Source organism: Mustela erminea, chromosome 9, assembly GCF_009829155.1.
Source record: "Mustela erminea isolate mMusErm1 chromosome 9, mMusErm1.Pri, whole genome shotgun sequence".
Classification (NCBI taxonomy): domain Eukaryota; kingdom Metazoa; phylum Chordata; class Mammalia; order Carnivora; family Mustelidae; genus Mustela; species Mustela erminea.
The window spans coordinates 61,970,072-61,997,355 of record NC_045622.1 but is presented as its reverse complement, the minus strand read 5'-3'; the positions used below and the strand labels follow the sequence as shown (position 1 = coordinate 61,997,355).

Below are 27,284 nucleotides of genomic sequence, written 5' to 3'. Positions count from 1 at the left end.
AAATTTGGCTTCCCTCACTCCCCCAGAATATAACAGAAAATAGATGAGTAAAGAGAGAGAGAATGAATGTCTGTGTGTTTATATGAACACATGTGAGTGAGTTGCATGTGTGAGTCTAATGTGACATAATATAGTAATAGCTAACACCTATAGAGGAAAACCATGGACCAACTCCTATGCTTAGTGTTTTCTGTGCATATTCATGTTTATTTTCATAGTAAACCTGGAAGGTAGGCATTATTAAAATTATTCTATTTCACAACAATGGATCTCTAAGTCCATAATCATTGAATATTCTCTTCAGGAAGATGCAGCTAGTAGCCTTGTTCTGACTCTAAAGTCAAAGCTTTTAACTAGTCGACAAAGGTAAATGTGTGGGAAATTGTGTGGCTGATGGTGAGAATGTGGAAGGTTATACATGCCCTGAAAGAAAGTCTCTACATTCTTCCCACTGAGACTAGAGGCCAGAGACTAGGCCAGAGAGCGCTTACTTATGAACTACTTCAGGGTGAAGGTGTTGGTTGGAGGCCTGGAGATAAGGTACAATCCCTTTCTACTCAGCAAGCAGGACTGAGCTCTGCTGATATGTGCTGCTGTGGAAAGGAGGCTGTGGTGTCAGTAATATCTATTTCAGTGCCTCATTCTTCTGTTCCTTACCACGAGCTATGGCCAGAAAATCTCTTGTCCAATGAGTCCCTGATCAGCCTCCCAACCTCTGTATGTCAAGTGAAGAGCATGATGCACAAATTGTTTGGCAGGATTGAGCAATGTTCTAAAGGCAGGACCTGACCTCAGTCTTTATGGATCTTTATGAGTGAGTGTGATATTTAATAGAGAGACAGATTCATTCATGTGTATTCAAAAGATACCCCATGGAGCACAAATTAAAACAGTTGAGCTACCTCACAAATATGCTCTCTTCCAGCATTGTAAGATCTGCCTGTCCTTAAGGTATATTTACCTGCCCTCCTGCCTCCTTTCTTTATTTTTAATTTTTTAATAAACATATAATGTATTATTAGCCCCAGGGGTACAGGTCTGTGAATCGCCTGGTTTACACACTTCACAGCACTCATCATAGCACATACCCTCCCCAATGTCCGTAACCCCACCACCCTCTCCCATCCCCACTCCCCCTGGCAACCCTCAGTTTGTTTTGTGACATTAAGAGTCTCTTATGGTTTGTATCCATCCCAATCCCATATTGTTTCATTTATTCTTTTCCTACCCCCCAAAGCTTCCACGTTGCATCTTCACTTCCTCATATCAGGGAGATCGTATGATAGTTGTCTTTCTCCAATTGACTTATTTCACTAAGCATAATACCCTCTAGTTCCATCGACATCATCGCAAATCAGCCTCCTTTCTTCTTGCTCCTCTAGGAGACCTGAGATACAGGCTGATATTTACAGACCCAACCTACCAAGTAACCCAAGACCAGGGATCATATTCACTGTTTTCAGACCCTGTGGATATTATATTGCTGAGACAATAACCTGGATATACAAGCTGAGGCTATGTCCAAAGATATGCCGTCTGATAGAGAGATGTCTTCTGCTAGCAAACTACCCTGAATTCACATTCCTCTGCTTCTGTCTATTTCCTGTGGATCCCAAAGCTCCAAGGGATTCATTAATTCACTTACTAATCCATATTCACTTAATATTCATGTATTTTCCAATTTCTGTCCTAACCATTGGGTTCACAGTCATGAAGGCTGAGTCTTTCCCCCACAGTTTTATTGAGATATAAGGGGAAGCTTAAGGGGGGCAGTGTGAAGATTTGATACATGTATATTTTGTGAAGTTATTACCACAATAAGATTAAATGGTATCTCCATCACATCATATAATTATCACTTTTTGTGTATGGTAAGAACACTTAAGATATACTCTCAGTAACTTTCAAGTATATGATACAGTAGTGTTAACTACAGTCACCTTGCTGCACATCAGACCCCCAGAGCGTACTCATTTTATAACTGGAAATTTATACCCTCCTTCCAATATTTCCCTCAGTTTTAGAAAGTTGCAGTGTAATTGAGAGAAATCTCCACATGTGAAGGGGTTGTGCTTTAGGATCAAATGATTCTGAGGCACTTGATTGAATTTTGGTGAGATGTCTCCTAAGTGGAATCTTGAAACTTGAATCAGCCAATAAAGATTGCAGAATGGGCACAATAGGAAGAGGGAAGAGTGTAGGCAAATCCCAAGAGTGATTAGTGTGTTTGGGGAGCAAAAACTAGTTGAGTATGTCTGGTTTATGGAAATCATTTAGAGGTCATGAGTGATGAGGAGGAAGAAATATATGGCTGGATCACTATATGAAGTGCCTCCTAGGTGTGATATTGAAAACATTTTGATAAAAACAGTTTTATCTGAAAGCAACTGGAGAGTCACTAAGAAACTTTCCAAGAATTACTGTCTTTTATGTTCACAAATAACGTCTAAAGAAACTTCCTGATCAAAGGACTACAGATAATGGATCATCCAAATATTAACCTTTGAAGCTTTTCCTGAAATGAGCTTATCCCTCACATTTCCTTTAAGGAGGAAAGAAATCTTCATGTAGTGAGTCCCTAATTAAACAGAGATCTGAAACCAACATGGGGGAGATGAACTATGTCTACTACAAAGCATAGGGAAATGACTTGGGTAGTGACATTCAAATATTTCATCAGGTGACTGTAATTAGGGGTGGGAGTGCATTTTTTAAATTTAAATTTCAGGTAGTTAACATGCAGTTCAATATGGTTTCTGGGAATGCATTTTGACTCTGGGAGACTTTCATAAAAAACAAACAGAAAAAGAACAACAAAAAACTTTGATGGACATGTGTGCTTTCACATTTAAAGATTATTTTGTATTAACAGAAGTAACTTTATGAGTCATTTGCAGGAAAGTCTGATTTACTAACTTCTTTTGGTCTCTTGTCTGACAGCATAATCATCTTCCTTATCTGTAGTGCCAGACTATAAGACTTCAGTATCTCTCAGTGCTTTTAGTCATGCTGGAGAAAAATATCACTCTGGTCAGTGAATTCATCCTGGTGGGCTTCCCCACTGCCCCATGGCTACAAGTCCTGCTCTTCTTCCTCTTCCTTGTGGTATACCTGCTGGTGGTAGTAGAGAATCTTATCATCATGCTCACTGTTTGGATATCTGGCTCCCTCCATAAGCCCATGTACTATTTCCTGAGTAGCTTGTCCTTTTTGGAGGTCTGGTATGTCTCTGTAACAGTCCCCAAGATGCTGGATGGATTCCTTCTGCAGAGACGGCGCATCTCCTTCACAGGTTGCATGACCCAACTCTACTTCTTTATCTACTTGCCTGCACAGAGTGTGTGCTTCTAGCAGCCATGGCCTATGACCGCTATGTGGCCATCTGCCACCCTCTCCAATACCCAGTCATCATGACCACAGTTTATTGTGTACAGCTGGTGTCTTTCTCCTATGTGAGTGGTTTCATGGTCTCTGTCATCAAGGTTTATTTCATTTCACATGTTGCCTTTTGTGGTTCCAATGTCATGAACCACTTTTTCTGTGACATCTCACCAATCCTCAAGCTGGCTTGCAAAGACATGTCCACAGCCGAGCTAGTGGACTTTGCTTTGGCTATTGTCATTCTTGTCTTCCCACTTATCACCACTGTCCTTTCCTATGTCTACATTGTCTCCACCATTCTGCGGATACCCTCCATCCAGGGAAGGAAGAAAGCCTTCTCCACCTGTGCATCACACCTTACTGTAGTCACAATTTATTATACAGCCATGATTTTTATGTATGTTCGGCCCAGGGCTATTGCATCATTTAATTCGAACAAACTAATCTCAGCTGTGTATGCAGTCCTCACACCCATGCTAAATCCGTTTATCTACTGCCTTAGGAACCAGGAAGTAAAAAATGCTATCAAAAAGACCATGGGGGTTGGACAGTGCCTCCTGCTCAGCTAAGCCCTGCTACCTTGAGAAGGAGACAGTGTCTCAGCAGGGCTGTCATTTCTGTGACACTTCACTGTTCTGCTTTTTAGTGTTATTCTATAAATCTACATTCTTAAAGAAATCCCAGCATGGGAAGAGAGAAAAAAAATTAAAACTAGAAAAAGGACACATTATGTATTTCTTTAATCTTGAATTAGTTTATTACATACTGTATATATTTAAAATTACTTTGAGATGTAGACTCAAAAGAATATTTGACGTATATAAGTTGGTGTTATTGGCACTTAACATATAATAAACTATTTTATTCTCATAACACCTCTATGAGTTAGTTATGATTACCTGCCTAATCTTACAGATCAGGAAACTGAAACATACATGGAGAGGTTAAATAAGTTGTTCAACATTGCATAGTTAAAAAAATATCAAAGCCGTTATTTGAACTCATGGAGTCTAGTTCCACAATCCATTGTATTAGACTATCCCTACATGTAAGAGTCTGTGATAGTAGCCTTAGGGTCACATTAGTTAAGAAACACTGATGCCAGGAAGAAACAAGCGATCCAGCCGGTAAGGTATGTGTAGATGTTATGATAAATGATAATGATATGGTAGTGGTGGTGGTCATAGGGATGGTGGTGATAATGATGTCTATAGTGGCATTGGGTTAATGATGACCAACTACCACTGATATTAATAATTTTGTTGTTCATTTCACAATTTTTTGTAATTGTTGCCTCCTTATAGGACCATAATACCTCGTTTTTCATTCTACAGATGGGATACAGTTTCATGAGAGATGAAATTATTTGTATTACTGCAACTTTTGCAGTTCCTATATGTCTCTTGAGAAATTGTCTTTTGGGCTCTTGAATTCTTATGGCCTTCCATGTTGTAATATCACTATTATCAGCAAACAAATGAAATACCATTACATCAATATATGTTTGAACTGAAAGTCTCAATATATCAATGTAAAATATGTCCTACACATAAATAAGGTGAAAAATGAATACAAAACTTTCTAATACAAATGAGATTGTTAGATACCACTGAGGGATCTGCTGATTAGAGAAAGAAATGTACCAGGGAGAATTCTACAGAATTGAAACTGAAATTGAAGAAAAACAGAAACTAAAATATGAAAAAAAATCAGAAAGAGTTACCTTGCCTCTCTCTATCCTATACTTTTTTTTTTAATTAATTATTTTTTTTTTTATTTCCAGCATAACAGTATTCATTATTTTTGCACCACACCCCGTGCTCCATGCAATCCGTGCCCTCTATAATACCCACCACCTGGTACCCCAACCTCCCACCCCCCGTCCCTTCAAAACCCTCAGATTGTTTTTCAGAGTCCATAGTCTCTCATGGTTCACCTCCCCTTCCAATTTCCCCCAACTCCCTTCTCCACTCTAAGTCCCCATGTCCTCCATGCTATTTGTTATGCTCCACAAATAAGTGAAACCATATGATAATTGACTCTCTCTGCTTGACTTATTTCACTCAGCATTATGCTGAGTGAAATAAGTCTCTATCCTATACTTTTTAAGTGGGAGTCTAAAATTGGTTTCCTGAATGTTGAATGCTCTTCAACATTTGTGGACAAATCTTTCCTATATGTATATTGCTCTTAAAATGTTATCTTACCACTTAAGAATTCTCAGTTTGAATTAAATAGGACCTACTCATTCTCTTTATTTTTATTACTTTAGAATCACTCTAGCATTCATGAACCTTAGATCTAATCTTTTCCCCACCTACACCAACTCCACCTTGTTTTTTACTGATCCTCAAAATGAAATATTCATTTTAATATTAGTCACCATAATGTATTCAGTACTTACAGTATTCTAAGTTATCTTGTTTAACTTCATTCATTCATTCATTTACTCATTCATTCAGTATTTTTTGTCCCCCTATTCTTTGGACTGTGATAGCCCATTAAGATATGCTGGTCAACCACAGCAACAAAAATAAACATAGATTCTTCCTTCAAACAGCTCAGAGTAGGGAGGATAAAGGCACAATTACCTTCAGCATTAGGACTGTGATGATGCAAGTTTGGGGAAAATGTTCCAGCAGAGGTAGCATTCAGGCTAACACTTGAAGGAATTAGATGAGAAATGGTGGGCAGTAGTGAAGGTCCGGTGTTGTAGATATGAAAGGCTAGTGGCAAGAGAAATAGCAGCATACTCTAGGACCTGAAAGATGATTAGCACTAAGGGACATGAATAAGAAAGAGGTCACATGAGGAAATAGATTCATGTTCACCTATCTAGATCTTACCAGTTTGTCAATTTTCTTACTATATGGGTTGATAAACACATAATAAGTTCTACAGAGTCATTTTCAGCTTTTGCAAGTACTAGATCTTTAGCATGTAGCCCTTCTGCCAGAGAAATGGTAGTCACTGAGAGAGTGAAGCAAGAACAAGTCCTCAGCTACAACTTTTCATTCTGTTTGGCAGGTGCCAGTTTGTGTTTGACTCCTCACTAGATTGTGAGTTCCTCTAGGGCAGAACCTAACCTTATCCATCTTTGTGTCCACAATACCAGCCATTGTCCCTGACACAGTGGGTGACTGTGCTGGTTATTCTCTATACCCTTGCCCCCCAATTATCTATTCTTTGCACTCCTTTAACCCTTTGTATACCCCAACTCTGAGGGTGGGAGGAGTTGTTTCAGTTGACAGTCCACTCTGGCTCTGTTGGCCTCTGGCTTCCAATTTGGTTGAGCCACTAGGAGGCACCAGTAGGAAATTGAAAGGATTCCAGGCAAGAGATGGCAAGGGATTCATTTCTACTTTCCTTGATGGGTGACTGGCCACAGCTACAGCTCCTGTCACAAAGGTGCCCCTTCTGAGTCTGCAGTCATCCCTGGGTTTCTGCACTGCTAATCCTTATGTGGCTCAACTTCCTTTGCTGGTTGTCATTATCTGGCCCAGCCTCAGTAAATTTGTCATGAAGTTTAATTCCATGCAAAAATTTTAACAAACATTGCTTTCTGTTTCTTACTGGGATCCTGACTAATATGGCACTTGATAAATATTCATCAAATTGAAATAAGTCTCAGTGGGAATGCTTGCAATAAATATACCTCTTTAAAAAATCACATGTAGGGGCACCTGGGTGACTCAGTCAGTTAAGCATCTGTTCAGCTTAGGTCATGATCCTAGGGTCCTGGGATCATGTTCCATGTTGGGGCTCCCTGCTCAGGGGAGAGCCTGTTTCTCCCTCTCCCCTCTGCATGTTCTCTCTCTCACTCTGTCTGTCTGTCTGTCTCTCAAATAAATAAATAGATAAAATATTTTAAAATACAACAAAATAAAAAGTCACATGTGTTTAGGTTTGGAAATCAATAACATAACACGGGCAAACTGCATTTTCTACTTCAGTACGATATGTGACAGAGCTTGAAATAAAATATAAAACCATTTGTTCCACACTTAATTTTTCAAGTATTTCTCCATAAATACCCTCTACTTTTCTTCCATTCACATGATGGCACTGCCAAACTGAGTTGATTCTGAGAGTTCTGAGTAGCACATTCAACAAATTCAAATTCAGATATTGAATCATGCCCAGCTTTTCTGCCATTTATTGTAGACTGCATAACCCATTAAGAAACACTTTGTTCCTCTTAGAATTGGCATGTTAGTTTAGTGCATAGAACTAATCTCTTACTATTTCCTTCTTAGGTTGCACTTCTTTTCTTATCAGAGTAAGCCAGACAACATTTTAGGATATGAAAAAGAATTTCCCCTGGGATATCTGGGTGGCTAAGTCCATTACATGTCTGCCTTTGGTTCGCATCATGATCTCAGGGACCTGGATCAAGTCCCATATCAGGCTCCTTTCTCAGTGGGGAGCCTTCTTCTCCCTCTGCCTGCTGCTCCGCCTGCTTGTGTGCTTTCTTTCTCCCTCTCTGAAAAATAAATAAATTTTAAAAAAGAGATTTATCAATATATTTTTCTAGGTGCTTCTAATTCATTCACTCAGTTTACCAATACATAACATAATTAGGCTTTTAAAACAGTCTCAATGGCAATTGGGTCCCAGGGAAAATACTTGGGAAGCAAATATTTGCTTCAGAGTCTGGCATTACCAGTTGTTAGCTCTAAATATTTCTTAGGTTATTTAAATTGTGATTTCTTTGATCTTCAGTTTCCTCATTTGTGAAATATGGGTTATAATATCTACCTTTAAATGTTTGCATGAAAATTAAATAAAAATGAATATATATGGTGAAGAAATAAAATCATATCATCATCTCGATACAGAAAAAGCATTTGACAAATTTAACATCCATTCATGATAAAAACTCTCAACAAAGTAGGTTTAGAGAGAACATAATTCAACATATTAAAGGGCATATATGAAAAACCCACTGCTAATATCATACTGGATGATGAAAAACTGAGAATGTTTCATCTAAAATCAGAAACAAGACAAGGATGTCCACTCTCACCACTTTTTTTTAAAAGATTTTATTTATTTATTTGACAGATAGAGATCACAAGTAGGCAGAGAGGCAGGCAGAGAGAGAGGAGGAGACAGGCTCCCTGCTGAGCAGAGAGCCTGATGTGGGGCTCGATCCCAGGACCCTGAGATCATGACTTGAGCTGAAGGCAGAGGCTTTAACCCACTGAGCCACCCAGGCACTCCCACTTTTATTCAACATACTACTGGAAGTCATAACCTGAGCAATCAGACAAGAAGGAAATAAGAGGAATTTATATTGGTAAATAAGAAGTTAGTCTCTCACTATTTGCTGTAATACTATAATCTGTCACTATATGACATAATATTGCACATAAAAAATCCTAAAGACTCCACCAAAAAGCTACTATAAGTAAAAAATGAATTCAATAAAATTTCAGATACCCAGAATTTAATACCCAGAAATTAATAGAATTTCTGTACATGAATAATAAATTAACAGAGAGATTAAAAAAACAATTCTATTACAATTGCACCAGAAAGAATAAAGTATCTAGCAATTTACTTATGCAAGGAGGTGACAAACCAGTACCCTTCAAACTATAAAACACTGATGAAGGAAACTGAAGATAACACAAACAAATGGAAAGATATTCCATGCTCATGAATTGAAAAAATTAATATTCTTAAAATGTCCATACTATCAAAAACAATCTACAGATGCAGTACAATCCCTAACAAAATACTAACAGCATTTCTCACAAAGCTTTTAGAGAAAATAATCCTAAAATCTTTATGAAATCACAAAAAATGCCAAATAGCCAAAGCAATTTTTTTTTTTAGATTTTATTTATTTGAGAGAGAGATCACAGGTAGGCAGAGAGGCAGGCAGAGAGAGAGAGGGGAGGAAGCAGGCTCCCTGCAGAGCAGAGAGCCCGATGCGGGGCTTGATCCCAGGATCCCGGGATCATGACCTGAGCCAAAGGCAGAGGCTTTAACCCACTGAGCCACCCAGGTGCCCCTAGCCAAAGCAATCTTGAGAAAGAAAAACAAAACTGTAGTTATCACTATTCTAGATTTGAAGATACATTACAAGGCTGTAGTATTAAAAACAGTATAGCACTGGCACAAAAATAGATCAATGGAACAACAACAAAAAAGAGCCCAGATATAAACCCACATTTATATGTTAATCTATGGCAAAGGAGGCAAGAAAATATAATTGGAAAAAGACAGTCTCTTCAACAAATGGTACTGGAAAAACTGGACAGCTACCTGCACAAAAGTAAAATTGAATGACTTTCTTACAGCATATACAAAAATAAACTCAAAATGGATTAAAGACCTAAATGTGAGGATTTGAAAGTACAACACTCAGAGAAGAAAGCATAGGTGGTAATTTCTTTGACATTGGTCATAGAAACATTTTTCTGTATACATGTGAAGAAGTGAGTCCAAAGCAATGGGAAGATAGACTGTGGGGTGAGGGGCCAAATCCTGGCAAGTGGTGGAGCAGTGGAGCACAAAATCAGAACTTTTAGCAGTCTTCACTGAGGGACATTGCTCCAGAGGCTAAGCGGGAGTGGAGCTCTTGCAGGGACAGTGTGGTCACAGGACCCGTGGGGCCACAGATATTCTGGGGGTGTCTGAGTGTGGCAGAGCTGCCAGGTATTGGTGCAGGGAAGTGGCTAAATAGACAGAGCTAAGGAAGGAGCTCTCAGCTCAGGGTTACCTTAAACTATGATCCAGGCATAGGGCACTGCCCTTCGAGCAGGGACCCCACAAGTGAAGATCCAATGAGACCCCCTCCTTCCTTCTATGGAAGGAGTGGCATGGGAGCACTAGCAGGAATCTGCTGGGTTTGGAGACTCCAAGTGGGGCTGTGTGCCAGAGATCAATGCTCAGTCACAAGCTGGGTGAGCACGGACTATGTCCAGAGACCAGGGAGATAGGAGGGATTGACTTCTTTTCTCTGGGGGCTCAATGAAGAGGGAGACCTGAGCTCTCAGTTCCTCCAGGACTCCGATTGGGAGGCTGCCATTTTCATATTCTCATCTTCTGAAGCTCTACGGAAAAGCATTCAGGGAACAAAAGTTCCAAGAGTGAACCCAAGCAGATTCTTAGCCTGGCCCTTTGTAAGGGTGGTGCAATTCCATCTTGGGAAAGATATTTGAAAATCACTGCAACAGGCCCCTCCCCTATAAGATCAGCAAGAATATCCATCAAGACCAAGTTCACCAATCATTGAGAACTATGGAACTCCAGAGCTAGGGGAAAGCAACACATAGAATTCATGGCTTTCCCCCCCGCAATGATCCTTTAGTCTTGCATAGTTAAATTTTTTTAACTTTCTTTTTCTAATTCTTTTTTTTTTTTTTTGGAGGTAACATTTCCCCACTTCTTTTATTTATTTATTTATTCTGAGTTTACAGAATAATTATTACTTTGACATTTTTTATACTAGGGTTATGCACAAAATTTTATTTAAAAAAATGTTTGATTTCCTAAGAGTTTGGGAAATGTTGCTCTACAAACGCAAATTTTTAAAGATTTTTATTTACTTATTTGACAGACAGAGATCACAAGTAGGCAGAGAGGCAGGCAGAGGAGGAGGGGTTAAGAAATCTCCTAATTGAGCAGAGAGCCTGATGCGGTGTAGTTTTATCACCAATTATGCCAATCAATCTCCTGTGTAAAGTACCATGCTGGTTATTTACCAGAAAGTCCCTCCACTTCATCCCATTCCCAGGGCCCCACATTAAATCTTTCCACAGCCAATCCTTCCATCTGTCCAAATTTCTTATACTCTGCATCATGTTGATGACACCCTTTGGGTTTTTCCTCTGTTTCATCCATACTCCATGCCAGGTTAATATTTCTTTAAGATAGCAATTATCTTATTTTGCATTTATTAAATGATCACATTTTTAAATAAAAGAATTAGGTACAAGAATCTGAAAGTAAATATCACCACCATCACCATCACCACCAAAACAATTTCATACATGCTGCCGTTTGAAGCGTCTATCCAATTATAGGTGTTTTTTAATTAGAAAAGTATGTAAAATATGATAACTTCAAAAAACATATGCAAAATCTCCAATATTTTAGAGTAAGTTGACAATGTGGTAGAATATGATTGCTATAAAAGGAATAATGAAAACAATAATTTATTGAACAATTATCATGCATGTGATAGATCTTTCATATTTTCTCCTATCACCTAATAGTTCTCCAAAATGGGCAGCATCTCGCTTTTTAAAAATTTTTAGTTATTTTCAGTGTAACAGTATTCATTGTTTTTGCACCACACCCAGTGCTCCACGCAATCTGTGCCCTCTCTAACACCCACCATCTGGTTCCTCCAACCTCCCACCCCACGCCCCTTCAAAATGCTCAGATTGTTTATCAGAGTCCATAGTCTCTCATGGTTCACCTCCCCTTCCAAGGAGAAGGGAGTTGAAGGAAATTGGAAGGGGAGGTGAACCACTTCTTTTTTTTTAATTTATTTTTTATTTTCAGCATAACAGTATTCATTGTTTTTGCACCACACCCAGTGATCCATGAAATTCATGCCCTCTATAATACTCACCACCTGGTACCCCGACTTCCGACCCCCCACCCCTTCAAAATCGTCAGATTGTTTTTCAGTCCGTAGTCTCTCATGGTTCAACTCCCCTTCCAATTTCCAACTCCCTTCTCCTCTATATCTCCCCATGTCCTCCATGCTATTTGTTATGCTCCACAAATAAGTGAAACCATATGATAATTGACTCTCTCTGCTTGACTGATTTCATTCAGCATAATCTCCTTTAGTCCTGTCCATGTTGCTACAAAAGTAGGCTACTCATCCTTTCTGATGGAGGCATAATATTTCATAGTGTATATGGACCACATCTTCCTTATCCATTCGTCTGTTGAAGGGCATCTTGGTTCTTTCCACAGTTTGGCGATCGTGGCCATTGCTGCTATAAACATTGGGGTACAGATGGCCCTTCTTTTCACGACATCTTTATCTTTGGGGTAAATACCCAGGAGTGCAATGGCAGGGTCATAGGGAAGGTCTATTTTAAATTTCTTGAGGAATCTGCACACTGTTCTCCAAAGGGGCTGCACCAACTTACATTCCTACCAACAGTGTAAGAGGGTTCCGCTTTCTCCACATCCCCTCCAACACATGTTGTTTCCTGTCTTGCTAACTTTGGCAATTCTAACTGGTGTAAGGTGATATCTCAATGTAGTTTTAATTTGAATCTCTCTGATGGCTAGTGATGATGAACATTTTTTCATGTGTCTGATAGCCATTTGTCTGTCTTCATTGGAGAAGTGTCTGTCCATAGCTTCTGCCCATTTTTTTTAATTTTATATTTTTTATAAACATATATTTTTATCCCCAGGGGTACAGGTCTGTGAATCACCAGGTTTACACACTTCACAGCACTCACCAAAGCACATACCCATTTTTTAATATGATTGTCTGTTTGTGTGTTTTGAGTTTGAGGAGTTCATTATAGATCCTGGATATCAATCTTTTGTCTGTACTATCATTTGCAAATATCTTCTCCCATTCCGTGGGTTGCCTCTTTGTTTTGTTGACTGTTTCCTTTGCTGTGCAGAAGCTTTTGATTTTGATGAAGTCCCAAAAGTTCATCTTCACCTTTGTTTCCTTTGCCTTTGGAGACATATCTTGAAAGAAGTTGCTGTGGCTGATATTGAAGAGATTACTGCCTATGTTCTCCTTTAGGATTCTGATGGATTCCTGTCTCACATTGAAGACTTTTATCCATTTTGAGTTTATCTTTGTGTACGGTGTAAGAGAATGGTCGAGTTTCATTCTTCTACATATAGCTGCACAGTTTTGCCAGCACCGTTTATTCAAGAGACTGTCTTTTTTCCACTGTATATTTTTTCCTGTTTTGTCGAAGATTATTTGACCATAGAGTTGAGGGTCCATATCTGGGCTGTCTACTCTGTTCCACTGGTCTATGTGTGTGTTTTGATGCCAGTACCATGCTGTCTTGGTGATCACAGCTATGTAGTAAAGCTTGAAATCAGGTAAGGTGATGCCACCAGTTTTATTTTTGTTTTTCAACATTTCCTTAGCAATGCGGGGTCTCTTCTGATTCCATACAAATTTTAGGATTATTTGCTCCACCTCTTTGAGGAATACCAGTGGAATTTTGATCGGAATAACATTAAAAGTATAGATTGCTCTAGGCAGTATAGACATTTTAACAATGTTTATTCTTCCGATCCAAGAGCATGGAATGGTCTTCCATCTTTTTGTGTCTTCTTCAATTTCCTTCAGGAGTGTTCTGTAGTTCCTCAAGTACAGATCCTTTACCTCTTTGGTTAGGTTTATTCCAGGTATCTTATGGTTCTTGGTGCTGTAGTAAATGGAATCGATTCTCTAATTTCCCTTTTCATTATTAGTGTATAAGAAAGCCACTGATTTCTGCACATTGACTTTGTATCCTGCCATGTTGCTGAATTGTTCTATGAGTTCTAGTAGTTTGAGGGTGGAGTCTTTTGGGTTTTCCATATAAAGAATCATCATCTGCAAAGAGAGAGTTTGACTTCTTCATTACCAATTTGGATACTTTTTATTTCTCTTTGGTGTCTGGTTGCTGTTGCTAGGACTTCTAATACTATGTTGAACAAGAGTGGTGAGAGTGGGAAACCTTGTCGTGTTCCTGATCTCAATGGGAAGGATGCAAGCTTTTTCCCATTGAAGATGATATTTGCCAATGGGCCTCAAAAGAAGGCTGGGGTAGCGATTCTCATATCAGACAAATTAGATTTTAAACTAGAGACTATAGTCAGAGATACAGAAGGACACTACATCATTCTTAAAGGGACTATCCACCAAGATGATCTAACAATTGTAAATATCTATGCCCCCAATATGGGAGCAGCCAATTACAGAAAAAAACTGTTAATCAAGATAGAGTCATATTGATATGAATACACTAATCGTTGGGCTCTTAACATGCCTCTCTCAGAGATAGACAGATCACTGAAGCAGAAAATCAATAAAGAAACAAGAGCATTGAATGACACATTGGACCAGATGGATCTCATAGATATATACAGAATATTCCACCCTAAAACAACAGAATACTCATTCTTCTCAAGTGTACATGGAACCTGCTCAAGAATAGACCACATACTAGGTCACAAATCAGTACTCAACCGATTCCAAAAGACTGAGATTATTCCCTGAATATTCTCAGATCACAATGCTTTGAAATTGGAACTCAATCACAAGGAAAAGTTCAGAAGGAACTCAAACACCTGGAAGCTAAAGGCCACCTTGCTTAAGAAATTTGGATCAACCAGGAGATCAAGGAAGAACTGAAACAATTGATGGAAACCAATGAGAATCAAGACACTTCGGTCCAAAACCTATGGGATACAGCAAAGGCGGTCCTAAGGGGGAAATACATAGCCAACCAAGCCTCCCTCAAAAAAATTGAAAAATCCAGAACACAGCAGCTGTCTCTACACCTTAAAGAACTGGAGAATCAACAACAATTCAAACCAACTCCACACATAAGAAGGGAAATCATCAAGATTAGAGCTGAGATCGATGAGGTAGAAACCAGAGATACAGTAGAACGTATCAATGAAACTAGAAGCTGGTTTTTTGAAAGAATCAATAAGATTGATAAACCATTGGTGACACTAATCCAAAAGAAAAGAGAGAAAGCTCAAATACATAAAATTATGAATGAAAAAGGAGAGATCACAATGAACACCAAGGAAGTAGAAACAATCATCAGAAGTTATTATCAACAGTTATATGCCAACAAGCTTAGCAACCTAGATGAAATGGATGCATTCCTGGAAAAATATAAACTCCCAAAATTGAACCAGGAAGAAATCGACAACCTGAATAGACCAATATCTAGGAACGAGATTGAAGCGATGATCAAAAACCTTCCAAAAAACAAGAGCCCAGGACTTGACGGATTCCCTGGGGAATTCTACCAAACTTTCAAAGAAGAAATAACACGTATTCTCCTGAAGCTGTTTAAAAAAATTGAAGCAGAAGGAAAACTTCCAGACTCTTTCTGTGAAGCCAGCATTACCCTAATCCCCAAACCAGGCAAAGACCCTACCAAAAAGGAGAATTTCAGACCAATATCATTGGTGAATATGGATGCTAAGATTCTCAACAAGATCGTAGCAAACAGGATCCAACAGCACATTAAAAAGATTATCCACCATGACCAGGTGGGATTCTTCCCTGGGCTATAAGGATGGTTCAACATTCGCAAATCAATCAGTGTGATAGAACAAACTAATAAGAGAAGAGAGAAGAACCACTTGGTCCTCAATTGATGCAGAAAAGGCATTTGACAAAATCCAGCATCCGTTCCTGATTAAAATGCTTCAAAGTATAGGGATAGAGGGAACATTCCTGAACTTCACAAAATCTATGAATGACCTACATATAGGTTTTTTCTTTAAAATTTTGAGATACCTGGGGAGGAGTCAAGATGGTGGAGAAGTAGCAGGCTGAGACTACTCCAGCTAGCAGGAGATCAGCTAGATAGCTTAGATTGCAAAGACGTGCAAATCCATCGGCAGATCGAAGAGAAGAACAACAGCAATTATAGAAACAGAAAAACAACCACTTTCTGAAAGGTAGGACTGGCGGAGAAGTGAATCCAAAGCGAAGGGAAGATAGACCCTGGGGGGAGGGGCCAGCTCCCTGCAAGTGGCGGAGCAATGGAGCACAAAATCAGGACTTTTAAAAGTCTGTTCCGCTGAGGGACATCGCTCCAGAGGCTAAACCGGGGCGAAACCCACGCAGAGTCAGCGTGGCCTCAGGTCCCGCAGGGTGACAGAAGGATCGGGGGTGTCTGAGTGTCGCAGAGCTTGTGGGTACTGGAACGGGAAAGCCAGCTACAGAGACAGCCAACAGTAAGCTCACAGCTTGGGGTTACCTTAAAACGGTCGCAGGCTCAGTGAGCTCGGAGCGCGGCCGGAGGTCAGGCAGATGGGAGTTACTGGGCGCTGTTCTCTGAGGGCGCACTGAGAAGTGGGACCCCAGGCTCTCAGCTCCTCAGCCAGAGACCAGGAGGCCGCCATTTGTATTCCTGTCCTCCGGGACTCTATGGAAAGCTCTCAGGGAACAAAAGCTCCTGAAAGCAAAGCTGAGCAGATTACTCAGCCCGGCCCCTGGTAAGGGTGGTGCAATTCCACCTGGGGCAAAGACACTTGAGAATCACCACACCAGGCCCCTCCCCCAGAAGATCAACAAGAAATCAGGCGAAGACCAAGTTCACCTACCAAGGAGTGCGGTTTCAATACCAAGAAGAGCAGCAGAATTCCAGAGGAGGAGAAAGCAAGCACGGAAGTCATGGCTTTCTCCCTGTGATTTTTTAGTCTTGCAGTTAACTTAATTTTTTATTTTTCATTTTTTCTCTTCTTCTGCTAAATTTTTTTAACATTTAGCCTTTTCTTTTTTAACATTTTTTAACTAGTTTAATATATATTTTTTTCTTTTTTATACTTTTTTTAATACTTTTTTTTATTCATTTTCTTTTCTTAATTCTTTTTTTTTCTTTTTTTTCTTTTTTTCTTTCTTCCTTTTTGACCTCTTTTTATCCCCTTTCTCCACCCTCACGATTTGGGATCTCTTCTGGTTTGGTTAAAGCATATTTTCCTGGGGTTGTTGCCACCATTTTACTATTTTACTTGCTCCTTCATATACTCTTAGCTGGACAAAATGACAAGGCGGAAAAATTCACCACAAAAAAAAGAACAAGAGGCAGTACTGAAGGCTAGGGACCTAATAAATACAGATGTTGGTAATATGTCAGACCTAGAGTTCAGAATGACAATTCTCAAGGTTCTAGCTGGGCTTGAAAAAGAAGTGGAAGATATTAGAGAAATCCTGTCCAGAGAAATAAAAGCCCTTTCTGGAGAAATAAAAGAACTAAAATCTAACCAAGTTGAAATCAAAAAAAGCTATTAATGAGGTGCAATCAAAAATGGAGGCTCTCACTGCTAGGATAAATGAGGCAGAAGAAAGAATTAGCAATATAGAAGACCAAATGACAGAGAATAAAGAAGCTGAACAAAAGAGGGACAAACAGCTACTGGACCACAAGGGGAGAATTCGAGAGATAATTGACACCATAAGACGAAACAACATTAGAATAATTGGGATTCCAGAAGAAGAAGAAAGAGAGAGGGGAGCAGAAGGTATACTGGAGAGAATTATTGGGGAGAATTTCCCCAATATGGAGAAGGGAACAAGCATCAAAATTCAGGAGCTTCAGAGAACGTCCCTCAAAATCAATAAGAATAGGCCCAAACCCCGTCACCTAATAGTAAAATTTACAAGTCTTAGTGACAAAGAGAAAATCCTGAATTCAGCCTGGGAAAAGAAGTCTGTAACATACAATGGTAAAAGTATTAGATTGGGAGCTGACTTATCCACAGAGACCTTGCAGACCAGAAAGAGCTGGCATGATATTTTCAGAGCACTAAACGAGAAAAACATGCAGCCAAGAATACTATATCCAGCTAAGCTATCATTGAAAATAGAAGGAGAGATTAAAAGCTTCCAGAACAAACAAAAACTAAAAGAATTTGCAAACACCAAACCAGCTATACAGGAAATATTGAAAGGGATCCTCTAAGCAAAGAGAGAGCCTACAAGTGGTAGATCAGTAAGGAACAGAGACAATATACAGTAACAGTCACCTTACAGGCAGTACAATGGCACTAAATTCATATCTCTCAATAGTTACCCTGAATGTTAATGGGCTAAATGCCCAATCAAAAGACACAGGGTATCAGAATGGATAAAAAAACAAAACCCATCTATATGTTGCCTCCAGGAAACTCATTTTAAGCCCGAAGACACCTCCAGACTTAAAGCATTACCATGCTAATGGACATCAGAAGAAAGCAGGAGTGGCCATCCTTATATCAGATCAATTAGATTTTAAGCCAAAGACTATAATAAGAGAGAAGGAAGGACACTATATCATACTCAAAGGGTCTGTCCAACAAGAAGATCTAACAATTATAAATACCTATGCCCTCAACGTGGGAGCAGCCAACTATATAAACCAATTAATAACAAAATCAAAGAAACACATCAACAATAATACAATAATAGTAGGGGACTTTAACACTCCCCTCACTGAAATGGACAGATCATCCAAGCAAAAGATCAACAAGGAAATAAAGGCCTTAAATGATACACTGGACCAGATGGACATCACAGATATATTCAGAACATTTCATCCCAAAGCAACAGAATACACATTCTTCTCTAGTGCACATGGAACATTCTCCAGAATAGATCACATCCTCGGTCCTAAATCAGGACTCAACCGGTATCAAAAGATTGGGATCATTCCCTGCATATTTTCAGACCACAATGCTCTAAAGCTAGAACTCAACCACAAAAGGAAGTTTGGAAAGAACCCAAATACATGGAGACTAAACAGCATCCTTCTAAAGAATGAATGGGTCAACCGGGAAATTAAAGAAGAATTGAAAAAAATCGTGGAAACAAATGATAATGAAAATACAACGGTTCAAAATCTGTGGGACACAACAAAGGCAGTCCTGAGAGGAAAATATATAGTGGTACAAGCCTTTCTCAAGAAACAAGAAAGGTGTCAGGTACACAATCTAACCCTACACCTAAAGGAGCTGGAGAAAGAACAAGAAAGAAACCCTAAGTCCAGCAGGAGAAGAGAAATCATAAAGATCAGAGCAGAAATCAATGAAGTAGAAGCAAAAAAAAAAAAAAAAAAAAAAAAAAAACAATAGAACAAATCAATGAAACTAGGAGCTGGTTCTTTGAAAGAATTAATAAAATTGATAAACCCCTGGCCAGACTTATCAAAAAGAAAAGAAAAAGGGCCCAAATAAATAAAATCATGAATGAAAGAAGAGAGATCACAACTAACACCAAAGAAATACAAACTATTATAAGAACATACTATAAGCAACTCTACGCCAACAAATTTGACAATCTGGAAGAAATGGATGCATTTCTAGAAACATATAAACTACCACAACTGAACCAGGAAGAAATAGAAAGCCTGAACAGACCCATAACCAGTAAGGAGATTGAAACAGTCATTAAAAATCTCCAAACAAACAAAAGCCCAGGGCCAGACGGCTTCCCGGGGGAATTCTACCAAACATTTAAAGAAGAACTAATTCCTATTCTCCTGAAACTGTTCCAAAAAATAGAAATGGAAGGAAAACTTCCAAACTCATTTTATGATGCCAGCATCACCTTGATCCCAAAACCAGAAAAGGATCCCATCAAAAAAGAGAGCTATAGACCAATATCCTTGATGAACACAGATGCGAAAATTCTCACCAAAATACTAGCCAAAAGGATTCAACAGTACATTAAAAAGATTATTCACCACGACCAAGTGGGATTTATTCCAGGGCTGCAAGGTTGGTTCAACATCCGCAAATCAGTCAATGTGATACAACACATCAATAAAAGAAAGAACAAGAAGCATATGATACTCTCAAAAGATGCTGAAAAAGCATTTGACAAAGTACAGCATCCCTTCCTGATCAAAACTCTTCAAAGTGTAGGGATAGAGGGCACATACCTCAATATCATCAAAGCCATCTATGAAAAACCCACCGCAAATATCATTCTCAATGGAGAAAAACTGAAAACTTTTCCGCTAAGGTCAGGGACACGACAGGGATGTCCATTATCACCACTGCTATTCAACATAGTACTAGAAGTCCTAGCCTCAGCAATCAGACAACAAAAGGAAATTAAGGGCATCCAAATCAGCAAATAAGAAGTCAAATTATCCCTCTTCACAGATGATATGATACTATATGTGGAAAACACAAAAAACTCCACTCCAAAACTGCTAGAAATTGTACAGGAATTCAGTAAAGTGTCAGGATATAAAATCAATGCACAGAAATCCGTTGCATTTCTCTACACCAACAATAAGACAAAAGAAAGAGAAATTAAGGAGTCAATCCCATTTACAATTGCACCCCAAACCATAAGATACCTAGGAATAAACCTAACCAAGGAGGCTAAGAATCTATACTCAGAAAACTATAAAGTACTCATGAAAGAAATTGAGGAAGACACAAAGAAATGGAAAAATGTTCCATGCTCCTGATTGGAAGGACAAATATTGTGAAAATGTCTATGCTACCTAAAGCAATCTACACATTTAATGCAATTCCTATCAAAGTACCATCCATCTTTTTCAAAGAAATGGAACAAATAATTCTAAAATTTATATGGAACCAGAAAAGACCTCGAATAGCCAAAGGGATATTGAAAAAGAAAGCCAACGTTGGTGGCATCAGAATTCCGGACTTCAAGCTCTATTACAAAGCTGTCATCATCAAGACAGTATGGTACTGGCACAAAAACACACACATTGATCAATGGAACAGAATAGAGAGCCCAGAAATAGACCCTCAACTCTATGGTCAACTAATCTTCGACAAAGCAGTAAAGAATGTCCAGTGGAAAAAAGACAGCCTCTTCAATAAATGGTGTTGGGAAAATTGGACAGCCACATGCAGAAAAATTCAATTGGACCATTTCCTTACACCACACACAAAAATAGACTCAAAATGGATGAAGGACCTCAATATGAGAAAGGAATCCATCAAAATACTTGAGGAGAACACAGGCAACAACCTCTTCAACCTCAGCCGAAGCAACATATTCCTAGGAACATTGCCAAAGGCAAGGGAAGTAAGGGCAAAAATGAACTATTGGGATTTCATCAAGATCAAAAGCTTTTGCACAGCAAAGGAAACAGTTAACAAAATCAAAAGACAACTGACAGAATGGGAGAAGATATTTGCAAACGACATATCAGATAAAGGACTAGTGTCCAAAATCTATAAAGAACTTAGCAAACTCAACACCCAAAGAACAAATAATCCAATCAAGAAGTGGGCAGAGGACATGAACAGACATTTCTGCAAAGAAGACATCCAGATGGCCAACAGACACATGAAAAAGTGCTCCATATCACTCGGCATCAGGGAAATACAAATCAAAACCACAATGAGATATCACCTCACACCAATCAGAATGGCTAAAATCAACAAGTCAGGAAATGACAGATGCTGGCGAGGATGCAGAGAAAGGGGAGCCCTCCTACACTGTTGGTGGGAATGAAAGCTTGTGCAACCACTCTGGAAAACAGCATGGAGGTTCCTCAAAATGTTGAAAATAGCTTAGAACAGCTTTGTAATAGAGCTTGAAGTCTGGAATTGTGATGCTGCCAACTTTGGCTTTCTTTTTCAACATTCCTCTGGCTATTTGGGGGTATTTTCTGGTTTCATAAATTTTAGGATTATTTGTGCAATTTCTTTGAAAAGAGTTATTGGTATTTTGGTAAGGATTGCGTTAAATGTGTTGATTGCTTTTGACAGTTTCACTACATATGTTCTTTCAATCCATGAGCATGGACATTTTTCCATTTCTTTGTGTCTCCCTCGATTTCCTTCATGAGTACTCTATACTTTTGGCCCTTTGATTAGGTTTATTCCTTGGTATATTATGCTATTGTGTGCACTTGTAAGTGGGATTGAATCCTTAGAACTGCCCTATGACCCAGCAATTGCACTACTGGGTATTTACCCTAAAGATACAAACGTGGTGATCCAAAGGGGCACGTGCACCCGAATGTTTATATCAGCAATGTCCACAATAGCCAAACTATGGAAAGAACCTAGATGTCCATCAACAGATTAATGGATCAAGAAGATGTGGTATATATACACAATGGAATACTATGCAGCCATCAAAAGAAATGAAATCTTGCCATTTGCGACAAAATGGATGGAACTAGAGCGTATCATGCTTAGCGAAATAAGTCTAGCAGAGAAAGACAACTATCATATGATAGTTTATCTTTGTGTACAGTATAAGAGAATGGTCGAGTTTCATTCTTCTACATATAGCTGCACAGTTTGCCCAGCACAATTTATTGAGGAGACTGTCTTTTTTCCACTGTATATTTTTTCCTGTTTTGTCGAAAATTAATTGACCATAGAGTTGAGGGTCCATATCTGGGCTCTCTACTGTGTTCCACTTGTCTATGTGTCTGTTTTGAGGCCAGTACCATGCTGTCTTGGTGATCACAGCTTTGTAATAAAGCTTGAAATCAGGTAATGTGATGCCGCCAGTTTTATTTTTGTTTTTCAACATTTCCTTAGCAATTCGGGGTCTCTTCTGATTCCATACAAATGTTAGGATTATTTGCTCCAGCTTTTTGAAGAATACCAGTGGAATTTTGATTGGGATGGCATTAAAAGTATAGATTGCTCTAGGCAGTATAGACTATTTAACAATGTTTATTCTTCCGATCCAAGAGCATGGAATGGTCTTCCATCTTTTTGTGTCTTCTTCAATTTCCTTCAGGAGTGTTCTATAGTTCCTCAAGTACAGATTCTTTACCTCTTTGGTTAGGTTTATTCCCAGGTATCTTATGGTTCTTGGTGCTATATTAAATGGAATCGATTCTCTAATTTCCCTTTCTGTATTTTCATTGTTAGTGTATATGAAAGCCACTGATTTTTTCACATTGACTTTGTATCCTGCCACGTTGCTGAAATTGCTGTGTGAGTTCTAGTAGTTTGGGGGTGGAGTCTTTTGGGTTTTCCATATAAAGAATCATGTCATCTGCGAAGAGAGAGAGTTTGACTTCTTCATTGCCAATTTGGATACCTTTTATTTCTCTTTGTGGTCTGATTGCTGTTTCTAGGACTTCTAATACTATGTTAAACAAGAGTGGTGAGAGTGGGCATCCTCGTCTTGTTCCTGATCTCAACAGGAAGGCTGCAAGCTTTTTCCCGTTGAGGATGATATTTGCTGTGGGTCTTTCAAAGATAGAGTTGATGAGGTACAGGAATGTTCCCTCTACCCCTATACACTGAAGCGTTTTAATCAGGAATGGACGCTGGATTTTGTCAAATACTTTTTCTGCATTAATTGAGAGGACCATGTGGTTCTTCTCTCTTCTCATACTAATTTGTTGTATCACATTGATTGATTTGTGAATCCCACCTGGTCATGATGGATAATCTTTTTAATGTGCTGTTGGATCCTGTTGGCTAGGATCTTGTTGAAAATCTTAGCATCCATATTGATCAGTGATATTGGTCTGAAATTCTCCTTTTTGGTAGGGTCTTTGCCTGGTTTGGGGATCAGGGTAATGCTGGCTTCATAGAAAGAGTCTGGAAGTTTTCTTTCTGCTTAATTTTTTGAAACAGCTTCAGGAGAATAGGTGTTATTTCTTCTTTGAAAGTTTGGCAGATTCCCCAGGGAATCCATCAGGTCCTGGGCTCTTGTTTTTTGGGAGGTTTTTGATTACTGCTTCAATCTCGTTACTAGATATTGGTCTATTCAGGTTGTCAATTTCTTCCTGGTTCAGTTTTGGGAGTTTATATTTTTCCAGGAATGCATCCATTTCATCTCGGTTGCTAAGCTTATTGGCATATAACTGTTGATAATAACTTCTGATGATTGTTTCTACTTCCTTGATGTTCGTTGTGATCTCTCCCTTTTCATTCATAATTTTATGAATTTGGGCTTTCTCTCTTTTCTTTGGATTACTGTTGCCAATGGTTTATCGATCTTATTGATTCTTTCAAAAAACCAGCTTCTAGTTTCATTGATACATTCTACTGTATCTCTGGTGTCTACCTCATTGATCTCAGCTCTAATCTTGATGATTTCCCTTCTTATGTGTGGAGTTGGTTTGATTTGTTGTTGATTCTCTAGTTCTTTAAGGTGTAGAGACAACTGGTGTATTCTGGATTTTTCAATTTTTTTTGAAGGAGGCTTGGATGGCTATCTATTTCCCCCTTAGGACCGCCTTTGCTGTATCCCATAGGTTTTGGATCAAAGTGTCTTCATTTTCATTGCTTTCCATGAATTGTTTCATCTCTTCTTTGATCTCCTGGTGGATCCAAGCATTCTTAAGCAAGGTGGCCTTTAGCTTCCAGGTGTTTGAGTTCCTTCTGAACTTTTCCTTGTGATTGAGCTCCAGTTTCAAAGCATTGTGATCTGAGAATATGCAGGGAATAATCTCAGTCTTTTGGTATCGGTTAAGTCCTGATTTGTGACCCAGTATTTTGTCTATTCTGGAGAAGATTCCGTGTGCACTGAGAAGAATGAGTATTCTGTTGTTTTAGGGTGGAATGTTCTGTATATATCTATGAGGTCCATCTGGTCCAATGTGTCATTCAATGCTCTTGTTTCTTTATTGATTTTCTGCTTCGATGATCTGTCTGTTTCTGAGAGACGTGTGTTAAGATCTCCTACTATTAGTGTATTCATATCAATATGACTCTTTATCTTGATTAACAGTTTTCTTAAGTAATTGGCTGCTCCCATATTGGGAGCATAGATATTTACAATTGTTAGATCATCTTGGTGGATAGTCCCTTTAAGGATTATGTAGTGTCCTTCTGTATCTCTGACTACAGTCTCTAGTTTAAAGTTTAATTTATCTGATATGAGAATCGCTACCCCAGCCTTCTTCTGAGGCCCATTGGAATGAAAGATGCTTCTCCATCCCTTCACTTTCAGCCTGGGTGTATCTTTAGGTTCAAAATTTGGGCTCTTGTAGACGACATATTGATGGGTCCTGTCATTTTATCCAATCTGCAACCCTGTGCCATTTTATGGGCGCATTTAGGCCATTCACAGTGAGAGTGATTATTGATAGATACGTTTTTATTGACATCGAGTTACCTTTGAAGTCTTTCTTTCTGTAGACTGTCTCTATATTTCTGTTCAATGCTATTCTTAGGATTTTTCCTCTTTTATAGAACCCCCTTAATATTTCCTGCAGTGTCGGCTTGGTGGTTGCATAGTCTTTTAAGCCTTGCCAGTCTTGGAATCTCTTTATCTCTCCAACCATTTTGAATGTCAGTCTTGCTGGATAAAGTATTCTTGGCTGCATGTTCTTCTCATTTAGTGCCCTGAATATATCTTGCCAGCCCTTTCTGGCTTACCAGGTCCCTGTGGACAGGTCTGACGTTATTCTGATGGGCTTCCCTCTGTAAGTAAGGAGCCTCTTTGCCCTGGCGGCTTTCAAGAGATTATACCTACAATTATAATTCCTCAATTTGACTATCAGGTGTCATGGTGTTTTTTTGGAATGTATAATCTTGAGTGGAGACCGTTCAGCCTCTAGTACATGAACGCTGGTTCTCTTCACGAGATTGGGAAAATTTTCATGAAGGACTTGTTCCACTATATCTTCTAGACTTCTTTCTTTCTCCTCCCCTTCAGGGATTCCAATAATTCTGACGTTGGAACACTTCATGGCATCATTTATTTCCTGATTCTGTTTTCGTGGTTTCTAAACTGTTTGTTCCAGGTTTCCTCCTGATCCTTTCTCTCTATCTGTTTGTCCTCCAGACCACTAATTCTATCTCTGTCTCAGTTACTCTAGCTTTGAGGGAGTTTAGATTAGATTGGAACTCATTGAGAGCATTGTGAACCTCCTCCCTGGTAGCTTTAATCTCCGCCCTAACATTGTGAACATCTTGTCTGGTCGCTTTCAGTTCGGCCCCAATCAATTCCGTTTGGTCATCCATGGCCTTCTCTAACCTAGCTATTGCCTGGATAATTGTTAGCCTGAGTTCTCTTTCTGACATATTGTCTATGTTGATAGCCATTTGCTATGTTGCAGAAGGTCCATCCTTTGTGTTTTCCTTCTGTTGGGCATTCCTCCTCCTAGTCATTTTGGTGGGAGATGACTGAACAGATGTAGCTGGATGTATGAACTGTGGTGCAGTCAAGGTGCACCCTGGAACACTTCTGAGCAAACAGGATTCCCCACCCAAACGAGAGACAAAAGAAAAGAAAAAGAAAAAGAAAAAAAAGAGAGAGAGAGACAGGAAAGATAAAGTAGATGAAAGAGAAGGCTCAGCCCAGATGGGCCCCAAGGTAAGATTTATGAAGTAGACAAACAAAAAGAGACAAACAAAAAGACTGATACAAGTATATGACAAGAGAAAAAAATATATATATATGTAAATAAAGGAATAACCTCGTCAAAAAGAACCCCAAGTGTAAGATTTGTATGCTATCAGGACAAACACAAAAACACAGAAACACTGGTGGAAGAAGAAGATGGGAGAGTGGTTATAAATTCTCAGTGTGGGTGAGGAAGGTTGTTTTGATTCTTCCTGGATGTATCTTGATATCTTTGTTAAAGGACTCAACTTTCCTAAGATAAAGTGGATTAAAAATTGGTTTACCTATAGGGGTAGTATTGATTGGGGAAAGGGGATTACTTTGAAGTTTAACTCTATATGAATATTAGAGGATAAAAATAAAAAGGAATAAACTAGACTAAACTAAACTAAAATTTTAAAAAAGGACTTCAAAAAATAAAAATGCAAAAGAAAAACATAGGTGTATGTATCAAAAAGTTCAGGTTAGAAGGGTATTATGGAATTTGATATACTGTACAGCTCGCTGTGATAGTAAATGGGTTAAAAAAAATTACCTAGGTGTAAAAAAAAAAATGAACCAGAATAGTGGGAATGAGTGAACAATAAAAGTTTTCCTATGAAGTAGTGGTTGTTCTCTTGTAGTCCTTTTTTTTCTCTCTCTTTTTTTTTTTCTTTCTTGGTTTGTTTTCTGGGGGAGGGGCCTGCCATGTGGGTTGTCAGTCAACCACGTTGTTGTGGTTGATGTTGTTGATGTTTCCTGAGTTAAGTCCTCCTGCCCCCCTCAAAGGAGTGGGCTCTGAGGAAACTGGGGTTTTTTTTCAGGCTTTTGTTCTCTGGCGGTTTTTATGTTTGTTCACTTTTTTTTCCTCTCACCTTGACCGCTTTTGATGGTTTTTGTAGTTTTAGAGGAAAACAAACTGCACCCTGATCTC

At 38.9% G+C, this 27,284-nt stretch overlaps 1 protein-coding gene across 1 annotated transcript; it reads left to right on the top strand.

The window, feature by feature from the left end:
* The first annotated feature begins 3,006 nt into the window (after positions 1–3,006).
* Positions 3,007–3,950, top strand: LOC116599834 (olfactory receptor 6-like). Its single transcript, XM_032359798.1, is given in 2 exon segments — positions 3,007–3,316; positions 3,319–3,950. Coding segments are annotated over 2 exon segments (942 nt in total).
* Positions 3,951–27,284: the final 23,334 nt, after the last annotated feature.